General features: G+C 34.9%; 5 protein-coding genes across 7 annotated transcripts; 1 reads left to right on the top strand and 4 right to left on the bottom strand.

Annotated features, from left to right (window-relative positions):
* Positions 1–11: 11 nt before the first annotated feature.
* On the bottom strand, positions 12–1054 carry LOC148178688 (putative Golgi apparatus membrane protein-like protein CG5021). Of its 2 annotated transcripts, none has more exons than XM_088029292.1 (5): positions 961–1054; positions 833–909; positions 549–783; positions 351–476; positions 12–300 (listed from the first exon to the last, which is right to left on the bottom strand). In XM_088029292.1, exons 1-5 carry the CDS (start codon positions 985–987, stop codon positions 94–96), a joined length of 672 nt encoding a protein of 223 aa, XP_087885418.1. In that variant the 5' UTR covers positions 988–1054; the 3' UTR covers positions 12–93. The 2 variants fall into 2 exon arrangements, with proteins under 2 accessions (XP_087885418.1, XP_087885419.1); XM_088029293.1 differs by having other exon boundaries at positions 351–464.
* A 27-nt stretch (positions 1055–1081) lies between these two features.
* On the bottom strand, positions 1082–1624 carry LOC148178687 (uncharacterized). The gene is made up of 2 exons (XM_088029294.1): positions 1490–1624; positions 1082–1432 (listed from the first exon to the last, which is right to left on the bottom strand). The coding sequence occupies exons 1-2, from the start codon at positions 1622–1624 to the stop codon at positions 1082–1084; spliced, it is 486 nt and encodes a 161-aa protein (XP_087885420.1).
* An 87-nt stretch (positions 1625–1711) lies between these two features.
* Ptp61F (Protein tyrosine phosphatase 61F) lies at positions 1712–5978 on the bottom strand. Of its 2 annotated transcripts, XM_088029291.1 has the most exons (7): positions 5721–5978; positions 4887–5537; positions 4312–4479; positions 3967–4194; positions 3673–3785; positions 3501–3620; positions 1712–1981 (listed from the first exon to the last, which is right to left on the bottom strand). In XM_088029291.1, exons 1-7 carry the CDS (start codon positions 5793–5795, stop codon positions 1957–1959), a joined length of 1380 nt encoding a protein of 459 aa, XP_087885417.1. In that variant the 5' UTR covers positions 5796–5978; the 3' UTR covers positions 1712–1956. The 2 variants fall into 2 exon arrangements, with proteins under 2 accessions (XP_087885417.1, XP_087885416.1); XM_088029290.1 differs by lacking the exon at positions 1712–1981 and having other exon boundaries at positions 2016–3620; positions 5721–5977.
* Positions 5979–6768: 790 nt separating this feature from the next.
* On the top strand, positions 6769–8152 carry LOC148178685 (uncharacterized). The gene is made up of 3 exons (XM_088029455.1): positions 6769–7833; positions 7883–8041; positions 8087–8152. The coding sequence occupies exons 1-3, from the start codon at positions 6769–6771 to the stop codon at positions 8150–8152; spliced, it is 1290 nt and encodes a 429-aa protein (XP_087885581.1).
* Positions 8149–10888, bottom strand: LOC148178684 (uncharacterized; the record flags this gene model as incomplete). The annotated part of the gene is made up of 5 exons (XM_088029454.1): positions 8149–8206; positions 8278–8339; positions 8383–8541; positions 8590–9542; positions 10855–10888. Coding segments are annotated over 5 exons (1266 nt in total), but the record flags the coding sequence as incomplete, so codon positions are not given.
* Between the last annotated feature and the right edge of the window lie 1868 nt (positions 10889–12756).

Raw genomic sequence — 12756 nt, 5'->3', positions numbered from 1 at the left:
CAAATAAAAACTTGATTTTAATCAAAATGTAATTTAAATTAAAATTAATTATCACAAACATGGAATTATTTACAAATTAATAAATTAACCTAATCAGACGACGTTGGAGGGTTGACTCATGGGATTTGCTTGAGGTGCTGTCGACGTGTCGCGCGTCACCAATGAAACGGCATTTTGCAAGACCTGCTTCCTCAAGAAATCGGTCGTAACTGAACTAATACTTTCTGAAGCTCCGACTTTGCACTTGAAATACCCATATAAGTTAGCTCCGTTTAATATCAGAGCTATGAGGACAAGCAACTGAAAGATAAAAATGGACATTGAAAAGATTTAAAAATTTCTGTCATTACCATCCACTTTATCTTCAACCCAAATAGCGCAATTACAAAGAAAACCCCCCACAACAAGGGCGTAAGAATGAGTGCCGTCCAGAAAATTCTCGCTTCTCTTTCGTTAATTCGGTTCTGTGATGGTCCCTAAAAAGGGCCAAATGTTGAATAAGTAAACAAAACCAAAAAGCGAGACAAAAACAAGCAACAAAAATCAACCTTTCGCGATTCGTAGACCCAATGGGACTTCCCGTCGTCGTCGACGTAGTTCCACCATCGCAGCCCCACCATAAGACGACCAGTAATGTTTTTAACTGTCCAAAAGTCCATCGAGAGTAACAAGACTACTATCACAAAACTTGTTATGAAGCTATCACTGAACCACCCACACAACATATAGGTTACGATAGACGCCCCTCTAAAGGCCAAATGGAAAAATGTAACATACGGGTGCCTGCAAAGGAAATTTGAATGATTTATTGTACCCTTATTTGGGGCGTTACTTTAGGGCTCCTTTAGCGTCGCCCGTGTCTAGGTCTTCATCTCCAAAAGCGATAGTGTCATCCTCAAGAAGAGGCAACTAAAACAGAATTAAATTAAGTCATTTCTTAGTTTATTTATTTAAATTTACCGTGGCTGATGCCATGTTTACTGTCATGTAACGTTGGCGACTTTTATCACTTTAGGGGAAAAGATAAAATTACCAAACTTGGCGGAAAATTCAAATTTTATTGTCAATCTTATCATTACTTTCATAGTTTAATTAGTCCAAAGAGTTTGCCCCCGCAAGCGGGTAATTGGCAGATCTTCTCTCCCATTTCGGTTTCAACGCCAGCACACTCGCCCAAGCAATGTCTCCAACGAATTTGCCTTCCTTTACCGCAGCTTACACTGCAGGAAGACCAATCCGTCCATCTCTCCCAACGGGTTTTAACGTGTCCATGAATTTTGTTTGAAGATGGTTTAGATCTTGGCAACTTTATTGGGTATCGGTGAGGCATTCTCTTTCTGGTGTCCCGTTTTACATCCTTTAATGGAGTTGTCACTTCGTGAAGAACTTTAGTTAGGACGTGTCTGATGTCCTTAACACTTAACGGTGTGAGCTTTATAATGAATAAGGCTTTATTAAAAACGGCATTTATTGCTTACAAATTTCTTACACTATCTTTTGATTGCGGGAAGGCCATTCCTCTGTATCCCTGACGAGGATTCGCGTAAAAACTTGTTCCGGCACTAGGGAAACTTTGTACTAATGTCGTGGCTGATACAATCAAGTATAAAGAGAATAATTTCATTACACAAAAGTACAATATTATGACAAATTTAGATTGACATTTTTTCGTTCATATGTTTTATAAAAAAGAATTACACTAACTATTTTTTGAGATTATATCATTGCACATCGGGTACAAAAGGCTCTAAGTTATACACAATTCATGGGATGGCAAGTTTGCGGGTGGACGCAAAATTGACACCTCGACGGAATAAACAGTAAAGTTACTTAAGTGATACATGCGACATACCTAGAGAATTTTGACTAGTTTTACTAAAAAGTAAGACCGCAGAACTTATCTTCGACTAATCTGAATGTATCAAAGTCCAGTCTTCTCCAGAAAAAGTTCAAATGTCAGTCTTGGAGTGAAGTTTTAGGCCTGAAAGAAAAACTCAGGTATATTAAACAATCTGTTTAAATTTTTCATAATGTTTATTGAATATCCATAAAAACTCTTGAGAAAATATTAATTAATCACAAATAATCGGCGGTCCAGATATAAACAAACTTGAAACCGATTGTCACATTCTAGTAAATCATAATAACAACACATATTGTCGACGTAGTTAACAGCGTTGTAGGCACTTAAAAGGAATGTAAATAAAGTACAAAATTCTTAGAAAATTTTGTTCATTCTCTGATAGAAAATTTTTATAAAAAATGCATCGTGCATTTCAGTTTCCCTCGACAAGCACCCTGTAATTTGATTAAAAGAAGAGACGTACCTACATGATGGCATACAAAAGTTTCGCGCTGCGCATACATGAAATAAAACTTGTGTTAACCATCACAGCTGAGTCTTATATGCGCACATATAAAACCGACGGATGCGGAGCCAGCTCAACATGTTAGGACTACCACCAGAATGTCAAAGAAAAAGCGGTGGCAATCTCTCAGTCTTTGTCTTACCCACTCGTTCCCTCTACATGTAATAGTTCCTACATTCGTTACATTAACCTACTTACACATGAATAAATGAAATGCGAATAAGATACTGAAAATGTGTAATGGAGGGCGAATCGGAAACGATTCATGTTTGGAAATACACAACTTTGGCATAAATCGTTTCAGTGTTGTTGCTAAATGATTTTTAATGTTAATTTGGCAATAAATTAGTACAAACCGTCTTGTGATGTAATGATCCTCATGAAGAAGCTAGAAAGAAATCACATCATGATGTGGTAACATTAAAAATATTTACTTCCAACAACATGAGTGGCTAATGAGTTCTTTTTATGTAAATAAATACAAAATTGGGATACATGCTTAAAACATAAAAATAGACAATATTTTGATATGTAATCCAGAAACTTTTACGATATACACAATGAGTCAAACGAGAGGAGTCACCCCTCACTTTTATTTCTGCACAACCAAAAAAGTTTTAAGGGATATCTCATGATTGCTTGTAAGTTATATTTTGGTAGTATCAGTTTTTCCAACACTAATGCATTTCTTTACGTAACGCCAGTTGCAACACATAGAAATTATAGTTAAAAAAAGTATTGTCCGACGCATTATACAGGGTGAAATGGACAAAATCTAGCTTTAAAGCACCCATAAGGCATCCCCTAAAACAGTTTTAATATATGCAAAGTTAAATGACAGATGACTCCTCCCGATTGACTCACCCTGTACATCTCAAAGCATCGTCTCTTGTTACATTAAATAAAGTTTATCAGTGCTACCAAAAACATTTGTGAATATACATAAAATTTAAAAACTATAACGTTTACTTGGATACGTGTTTCGTAACTAGTCCAAAACAGCTCTCACCATCGATAACACAAATGTATTTCTCTTTTTTTTTAATTTTCTAGTCTTTGAAATAAAGATACGCAATGAGGCCCCCTCCCAAAATGACAGTGCCCGCTATTAATAAAGGTTTGTATAGAGACCTCTTCAGTTGTGTCCATTGCTCGTTGGCTTGTTGCCGTCGTTTCATGTCCCTCACTTGGGCTTCCAGTTTCTCTTTTTGTTCGACACGCTTACGATGCCTCAATTCGGACGCCGATAAACTGAAAAAAAAAACAAATTAACCAGAGAACACTAAACGAGCAACCAAAGCACCTTTCCGAGTTACTCAACGTTTCGGAATTCGAACTCAACAGATCCTCCAGTTCATCCTCGCTGGATTCTTCTTCGTCGCCGGGGACCACGGGTAGAGGACCACTTGGAATGTACTGAAAAAAAATCAGAAATCACATTGAGACAGAGAGACACGCTCTCTGTGGCCAACCGGGAGAAACGCGATGTTTTCTTCGGAGGTGACAAAAGAAAGATTTGTCAAAGGTGTCAAAAGCATCGTTTTCAAAGTGGCAAAATCAATTTGAGTAAAAACCACCATTTTTCATGCAAACTCACATCATCTCCGTCGCCATCGTAGCACATATCATGCAAAGAAACACTGCCGGGGATGTTGGGGAGCGGTCTATCCAGTGGCGTGCCATTCTGTTTTTTCAGACTGTCTAATCTGGGAGGGGGGAGAGGTGGAGGTCCATCATCGTCTTCCGAATCTTCAGAACTCGAAACCGCTACGGTGTCTCCAGATTCGTTATTTACGATTTCAGGTGTTACGTGATTAAGGTTTTCCTGCAGTAACAAAATGTCTTGTAAGATTCTCAGTGGTTATAAGGTTTGGAAGGAGAGGGTTTTGAGGGTTCCTGGAAAGGGTGGATGAAGGAGGGAAAACGACGGGAAATAACTTACCATTGATGTTGAATTTGCATTTGGATTGAGTAGTTGTTTTGCACCTTCTATGATTGCTTGATAGGAAAATCTCAGTTGTTCGGGGGTTTGGATAAGGCCCATCCTGTAACGGCGCATTTCGTATAAAATTTCTTTAACATCTACAGAATTTAGGCCAAATTTTTCAATCTGAAAAAAAGTAAACGAGGTTCCTAAACATGAATCTACTCAGTAATATACGTCAATCGTTTAAACAAAATAAAATTAGCATTTTCCACTTCCAAGCATGTACTACATAATTTAGCAATCTACAGAAATAGCGCGGCATTTTTTTTTCGTTCTCTTTTGATCTCTGCTGGGAGAATTACACCTTTATCAATGATGTTATCTGCAAGTATAAAATTTGCTTAGAAATGTGAAGTGTTAAAAATGATTTTTATCAAATTTCAGATTATATTCGCACGTTAAATAACAATCTTTGTCGTTTCAGCAGAAAACACGTGCTCCACATTTCCTGCTGAACTTATCGCCATTTCTTAGAACTCCATCATGACAATCGTTCTATTATACAAAGTATATTGAGGTTTCCTACTTACAAGAACTAAACATGAATCCACTAAACAGAAGGTGCCTGATCTGCCGATCCCCGCCGAACAATGTACCACCGCTGGTCCAAACGTTTCTTCCAAAACCCCAGCATCCCTAACCTTTCTCAGGAACTCTAAAAACGCAGTCGGTGAACTTGGCACTCCAAAATCAGGCCACGTTGTATAATGAAATTGCAAAATATCCCTCGATTCTTGCGTCTTTTCATCTGTCAATCTCAACACTCTTTGTAAATAATAAGAATGGTCTTGGACTTCCATATATTCCAACGTGAGTCCCACGTCGGTGAATTGCATCATATGATCGGGTCCAACTTTGGAGGGCCAGTATTGAAAACACTTTTCTTGTTTCTTTTCCACAAGTTTGTTGAGCATCAACACTGCTTTGCTCTGTTGTTCCCATATCATGAGCCAGAAGTGACTCACGGTGTTGATAAGGGGGCCCTGAGTAAGAATATACCTTCTGTTAGCTTTGTTGATTTTGATAAGGTTCGCATTGATATAGTCGGTGTTTCCTCTTGATAAAACAATCCGACTGTGATCATAAGGGCTCACATCTCTGTATCTGTTCAGGTTCTTGTTCTGGGGCTTGAGGGCTTCTGTGCACGAGCTCCCATTCTTGGCACTCTCGGAACGGATTTTCTGAAGAAAAAAAAGTCAGTTAATTGTTTAATTGTCGGTCATTTAGCCGTGAAGTCTTATGACTCACGACTGGGAAATTCTTAAGATTCGTGGACGCGGCGTCCACACACAACAAAACACAACGGCAGTTGCCTTAATTCAACCGGATAGAACCTGGAAAAAGACAATGAGAACGGGAAATACCTGAAAAAGTGCCGACCATTCGTTTTTCAGATTCAGATTCTGGTATTCGGATTCGATGTTGTTCTCTGTCGACATTTTATGATTTCAAGTCCTACGGATTTCGATGCTACAAACCGACACTTTAAATAACCGGCATTTGTGGGTTAATTTTGCGAAAAAAAAGATTACACAAACTTGCTGCTCCAACTAGTGTAAACGTTCGTTCACCATTTTTAGAAAGAGAACGAAAATCAGACGTCACAATAAGATAGACAAAGGCGGAGATCTTTCTGCTTTCTCGGAAAACAGTTGTCAACATTTGACAAGTCGGTAAAGAAGAAATTAAAATTATCGTTTAGTGTATAATTGGTTTCATATAGTTTAGGGGCGCATTTTTAAATTTAATTACTCTTCATATTTTTTTTACTTCACTGCAGAATGCGACACGATAGCAAGATGATAAGAACTACACAAATGTTATTAGAAAAAAACGAATTTATATTAATATGTACAACTATTATGAATACTTATAAAACAAAATAGCTAAAGCCGTTTCACGACCTACCCATTGACTATTTATTTATAACTACAACAGACAAATAGGCTGCCCCAAGCAAAAACACAGTATCTGCATTTTGATAATTTTTTGCTGGACCTAAAAATGATTTATTTAAAATGCCTTCACAAATAATATTTGAACTCTTGTAATTTATCTTAACATTTTTAAATTACAAAAAAAATATATGACAAGACTAGGGTTCAAATCATTTATCAACCAATCAAATTTGTATGCATTATTGTGTACAAAACTTTGTATTACACATTTATGTGTTATTGGCTGGAAACATTCAAAAAAAGGTAAACAACTCGAGCTAACGCTCTTGTGTTTTTTTCTCTCGTATTGTTTTGGCCTAATTAGACATAAAATAATTTATTATATTATATTTGCTTTAAAAATTTTGTGACAAAATAAAAATTTATTTTTATAATTATTATTATCGGTCTCATTTTATTCTCAATCTCTCAATCTAATTCTATTTAAATCAACAGAGTGTAATGTATAGTGACCATGTTTATTTTACAAAATCCTAATGTATTTCTGATGAAACTCCGTAATTTCAATAATTTTTCAATCGAATCTATCATTGCTACTCCAACCATGTTCCCCTCAAATAAATTCCATAAGAAACTGATACCAGCAGATTGCACAATTTGCACGCTTCGACCTTCTCTTATTTTGAACAAGTTGAACATTTGTCTTGCACGTTTTTCCTGTCAACACTCAATTCCTCCATTAAAACCGCACTTTACTCCTTTACGAAGTTTGAAAATCTTTAACGTCTTATTAAATGCTTTATTGCTACTTGCCATCGTCACACACTTCAGCCAAATTGGAAGTGATCTCCGGGTTAAACATTTAGTTCTTATTGTCGAGTCAATTGTCTATTTGTCTACAATAGTATTTAACGTAATGTGTATATTCAGCAATCACATTAAAATCAAAGAAGCACACGGTTTAATTACTCTAATTGCAAGGAAGTCATGTTTTGGAGTCAACCAAATTATAAGTGCATCTTCAGCAAGAAAAATCTACGATAATTTGTTGCTCCTTGTTGTCTTATTGACATGCGAGGAAATAATTACTTTTTTGCAAATACTCTTCTTAGAAGAATTTCATTTAAAATTTGTTGTTCGAATGCTGGCTATTGAAATTGCAATTTTTTGTAATGCCTCCGTAGGAATATACGTCTTGCAGTTTCTGGATCTGTACTACAGTTTGTTCGAAAAGTGTTACACGGAATTACATAACTGTATAAAATCAATTGATTCAAATAGAGAAAAAAAAGGCTTGAATAAAACAAGGTTAATAGAAAAACTTCAGAAAATCCATCGATTCTACATGAGTTTGAGGAGAAATTTTAAAATAAACGAAGAACATATCCATTCATATGGCCTTATAATATACACATTGAAGATTTGTTTACTGATCATAACATACTGTTTCGTCGGAGTTTTGTACGTACAGCAAGATATTGATTTACAATCTTTTGATTTTTATGTTATTAGAAAATCTAGTGCGTTAGTGTTCGTTTTCTGTTTGTTTTGTTACAAAGCTCAACGTATTGTTATCATGGTAAGACCAACAACACCATCAGAAGAATTACCTACATTTTCGTTTTTAGAATGAAAAGACATTATCAACTTTATTTAGATGTTCAACAACTAAATTAAACCCAATAGAAGTTGTCCAAATTCAGATGATTCTTGAGACTATGACGTTGCAAAAACCTGATCTCAAAGCATCAGATATCCTCACAGTTGGAACAGAACTTTTGGCATCGGTAAGACGAACAACAGGGAAAATCATACTGCATTTAGGCTTTCAGGTTTTTGGGACTATGGTCACGTACTCGTTGGTGGCACTACAATTTCGAGGATTGGTTAGGAATTAATTGTTAAGAGTGCAGACGAAATATATTTTCTCACAATACAACAACAACACAAGACTATTTACAAATATTTTGCACTTTCACACGATTTGTGTTTCAATAAAATTTTGCAAAATCTGTTTAACTACTTTAACGCCGCAGCACGAAACTGTAAAGCTACAAGAATATAAGTTACCACCGTCCCTGAAATCTAAAACGCAAACACATGAAACTCAACAAAATTATGATCTTACCGACACCAACAATCCAGTACCAATAGTCAAAATGTCTGTGGATTTTAAATCAATTTTTTGTGAAGTCAAAGTGGATATTAACATTTCGATTTGGGCAAGCTCCTCGCAAGTCATTCCATTAGAAGGACATTTAAACAAGGACGACAAAATTTTTTCATTCTGCAAAAAAGAGCAGGTAACTTAAGAAACTTTAAAAGTCTTACAAACCAAAGTCGAAATGTTCTGTCCTTTAAAGCAGATCCAAACAAAGACTGCTGAAACAGCTAACGATTTGAACAGCAGGAAAAGATCAAAATTCAGCATTCCGACTTCTCCAGTGAAGTAAATAATACAGTAATACCCATAGCCGATCATCAACAAACAGACAAATAAACTAAACAAAATAAGGGTGGAAGGTTGGAAAAACTCTTCAAGTAATTTGTAATTGCGGCGAAGACACATGTAGAGTCTTTGCTGTTTTTGGAGTCTTTCGATACATAATCGACGAGATCTTTGGTCCGGTAATCGATGGAAATTGTTCAAGAATATCTTTATTTCGCGGTAGCACTGTTCGAAAATGCTTTCATACAAGCATAGACTTTGAATGGAACTAAGTCCAAGGCTACCAGTCATTACTGCGAGTATCTCGAGGACGATAATCCTAAACAAAAAGTTTGGATCCCAATTTTCGAACGCTAAAGTCACGCTCAACGTTATAAACTCTTCCCAAAAGAAGAGTATCGACAAATAAAGCGATAAATTATAAAGTTTTTTTGCTACTAATTTTGATATAATGGTCGTGACACCAAAATTATGCCTCTTCTTCATGATAGCGATCATTCCGTGGTTCTCTTGAAGTTTGACTCGGTTTTTTAATAGAAATGCTGTGTTGTACAACACAGTAGTAACGCAAAGAACTATTTCTAGAATAATAATGACGTGGCTATTCGCGAATTTTCCTGATAGCTGACTCAGGTCGTGGTAAGCACCGTAACTGAGAAGAAAATTACAAAAAATGGAAACCATTTTTAGAAAAAGTGATGGTTTGAAATGAGGCCTAGCTGGAGGTGTTGAATGTTCGCAGAAAAACTCGGCTTGGTAAACATTAATTTGACTGATATAAAGAACTGGTCTAAATGCGCATATCAGACAATCACTTGGTATAACTTTTTGGTTCTTCTCTGACATCCTTGATGGCTTTTGTGACACTGAAGCTAATAATTCGAAGTTGATTATTTGGAAATAGATGTGGTTCGTGATAATGAAATTGATTTTGATATTATGACCAGAGGAGGTGAAATTGTAACCCCACCAAAGCGTATGTTAGCACGGTTCCTGAAAGCTTTAAAGGATTTAAGAAAATTAAGATTCCTTAAATTACCGAAGCCAGCATGTTTGTGTTTAGGGCGAAAATATCAAAAGCTGTAAGCTGCGGTTTTTGTAAAATTAACGTTTGGATTAGAAGTTCAATCTGCGCAGCTTCAAGAGATTGTAACTTAATGATGGGGTATTTAAACAAGAAGGAAGTAACATCAGCGCTCTGTAAACATTGTAATTCTCGCTTATTAAAATTAGATAGGAATAAAAACTTACCACATCATAAAGTTTTTGTACTTTATATACCAAGACGAGAGCTCCGAGACCTCCCGCAAGCGTACTCAAAATAAGAATTATTTCTTCATCAGTGAGGAATCTGTTCTCTTTCAAACTGGTTAAAACGATATATAAGTTGCCAGTCATTATGACCAATCCAGAAAAGAAATACAATGTGATACTAGCAGAACAAATCTCTTTAAACATTTTAAAATTCACAAAAATGGCCAATTGAAAACGTCGCAATTTCTGAATGCTCGCCCGTGGAAGTTCTTGAACACATTTCACGACTTGTTGATAACATTTCTCGTAGAACATTAAATACGTCTCGACGCAGCTGAGGCAAGAAAAAAAGATTGATAAGTGCGTAAAACTATTAACCATAAGAGTCAACAAATCTGCGCATTTCTTCCACGTTATGTTAGAAATATTCTTAGAGCCAAAAGTCATTAGAAAAACTACGTACGGTAGATAAAACTGACAAAAATCTACGTACAGTTTTTTTTTGAATTCTTTATCGAACAACTTTTCCACACCAAAACTTTTCCTCTTTTCATTGATAGACGAAATACCGTTCAAATGTTTTACTTGCAAGTTAAGAACCCACTGTAAGTCTGCAATCATAATGCTGTCTGAAACACTCGTCAGTATGATGACTAATGAAAAGATGACTTCATTTGGAGTCATTTCCCCCAAATTTGAAGCAACAACTATGCTACTGATGATTAAGTAACTTATGTTAACAAATGCAAGAAATGTAAACGTTTTTGATCTGCAGAAATGCGAATAAGACGGTGGTTGTGAATGAAGACACTTTGCGAAAAGTGTGATATTGTTAAATCTGAAAACTCGGAGAAAAGGACGAATAACACAAACAGAACAAGTTTGGGAGCACATTGCTTTTGTGTTTTTGTAGATTTAGATCGGAGTTGGGTCAGAAGTGTCAAGTATTGAATTTCAATTAAGTTATTGTATTTGGTCATTTTTTTAGGAGAGTGTAATTATATGAAAACAAAAACAATATTTAGACTTTTTTGTATGCATATATTTTGTATATCATTAATGACAATCAAAAAATAATAGGAGTAATAATTAATACTTTCTTTTACAACTTGATTAACTTTTCGTATAAATTAACCTCTTGAAATAATAACATAATAGGAGTAATAAATTACTAGGTTCGTCGTAAGACAATTTGGCTCCTAACGCATGCACATTTTCAACTTCATGATTATTATAATTCTCTGCATTGGTAAAACATCATTTTATCTTAATGTTCAGTTTTGTTGATAATGGTGGATGCGCCGGGATGATTAACATTTCTTAGAAGACTTTCATCTTTTCTAAGTGGGACTTTAGTATTTAATAACGTTATTTAAACATAATGCTAGAATTGCAAAAATTTATAATTTGCAACAATATTTTCTTAAATTATTATATTTTTATAGTCTTATGCTGTATATCTAAGTCTTGATAATATTTTATGCTTTTTTTTTTGCTCCAGTTCTGTTTATCTTAAATATACAAGTCAAGTTTTTATTATTTAAGATTGGGAAAATAAAGCTCATAACAGTGAAGTGGATTGTATAATGCAACATATGTCATTATTTTCCATCTTCGATTAGAAACTTTTATTCGTTCACAAAATAGGAGTAGCTTCTTTGTTTTCACGCTTTAGTTTTCATATTTTTGATGTTTTTTAAATATTTTTCTATTATTTCCTTTATTTTTATACCATGAAATTGCATTTCTTTCTTTGTTAACTGTTAAATAATTTAATGCAGTGCCTGTGCTCAAGTCTTTCTTCACTGAAAGAGTGGCAACTGTGGTGAAAACACCAACATAAGATTTTTTAGTACAGTTTAATAACATGACGTCTGTCAAAAAGTGACATATTTAATAAACAAAAACAGCAAACTAGATTAGGTGGTTACAAAAACATTATTGCGATTTCTTGCTCCAGGTGTAGTGAAACTGCAACGCCACCAGAACGTACGTCATCACTGTTCCTACAACCTGCACCCAACAGATAAGAAATTTAACATTGCTCAAGTTACCGAAGCAAAAATCTTAATCCTAATGACAAAGATATCCATAGCTTTTAAATGCGGTGTCTGTATACCTAACGTTTGAATGACAATCTCAGTTTGAGCAAAGTCCAATGAGGGCAGCCTGCTGAGTGGACACTTGAATAAAAATGAATTTAGGTCTGCGGTCTGTAAAAATATTAATTAGAATCCGTAAAAATAATAGTAGTAGTAAATTAATAAAGTCTATAATAATTGAAAAAACTAGTCACATGACAGCTACCGCGTCATTTTTTGTGTTCCGCAAAATTGGTTTAGATTTAAAATCAATAGACAAATTGAGAAAAAAAAATTGAAGATAATTTAACAGACAAATTGCAATTATTTTTAAATACACTTAAAACAAAATTAATTGTGCTTTTTAAGTAACTGATACTAATAACGATAACTAACTTACCAAAGCGTGAAGTTGTTGTATTCTATTTAAAGCACCAAGTACTGCTAAAAATACAACAATTGTTGTTAAAAACATTAACATTTCTTCGTCAGAGTAAACTCCTTTATCTTCCAAAGTGGTGAATAACAAATAAAAATTGCCAACTGCTATCAAGCAACCCCAAAATAAATACCAAAGAGCAATTTTAGAAAATATTTGGTGTAAAAGTTGAAAGTTCGAAAATATTCCCAATTGAAATTTCTGCAGATATTGCAATGTTCTTCTAAAATGTTTTTTTCGAAAACATTTTTTTATTTGTTCATAACATTTTTCGTATAA

Source organism: Gnatocerus cornutus, chromosome 2 (assembly GCF_029298725.1).
Source record: "Gnatocerus cornutus isolate USDA-ARS CGAHR chromosome 2, icGnaCorn1.1, whole genome shotgun sequence".
Taxonomy (NCBI): Eukaryota; Metazoa; Arthropoda; class Insecta; order Coleoptera; family Tenebrionidae; genus Gnatocerus; species Gnatocerus cornutus.
Note: the sequence above shows the minus strand (reverse complement) of the source record. Positions and strands in the feature narration are given on the sequence as shown.

Excerpts from the sequence above, each read along its gene's own strand:
- LOC148178688 (XM_088029292.1), bottom strand. The coding sequence starts at position 987 with ATGACAGTAAACATGGCATCAGCCACG. Across the intron at positions 784-832 it reads GACGCTAAAGGAGCCCTAAA|GCACCCGTATGTTACATTTT; the intron begins GTAACGCCCCAA and ends TTTCCTTTGCAG. Across the intron at positions 301-350 it reads GGTTGAAGATAAAGTGGATG|TTGCTTGTCCTCATAGCTCT; the intron begins GTAATGACAGAA and ends TTTATCTTTCAG.
- LOC148178687 (XM_088029294.1), bottom strand. The coding sequence starts at position 1,624 with ATGAAATTATTCTCTTTATACTTGATTGTATCAGCCACGACATTAGTA. Across the intron at positions 1,433-1,489 it reads TCCCGCAATCAAAAGATAGT|CTCACACCGTTAAGTGTTAA; the intron begins GTAAGAAATTTG and ends TTCATTATAAAG.
- Ptp61F (XM_088029290.1), bottom strand. The coding sequence starts at position 5,795 with ATGTCGACAGAGAACAACATCGAATCCGAATACCAGAATCTGAATCTG. Across the intron at positions 4,195-4,311 it reads ATGCAAATTCAACATCAATG|GAAAACCTTAATCACGTAAC; the intron begins GTAAGTTATTTC and ends TTGTTACTGCAG. Across the intron at positions 3,786-3,966 it reads ACGATGGCGACGGAGATGAT|TACATTCCAAGTGGTCCTCT; the intron begins GTGAGTTTGCAT and ends ATTTTTTTTCAG.
- LOC148178685 (XM_088029455.1), top strand. The coding sequence starts at position 6,769 with ATGTTTATTTTACAAAATCCTAATGTATTTCTGATGAAACTCCGTAAT. Across the intron at positions 7,834-7,882 it reads CTCAACGTATTGTTATCATG|AATGAAAAGACATTATCAAC; the intron begins GTAAGACCAACA and ends TTTCGTTTTTAG. Across the intron at positions 8,042-8,086 it reads GAACAGAACTTTTGGCATCG|GTTTTTGGGACTATGGTCAC; the intron begins GTAAGACGAACA and ends TTAGGCTTTCAG.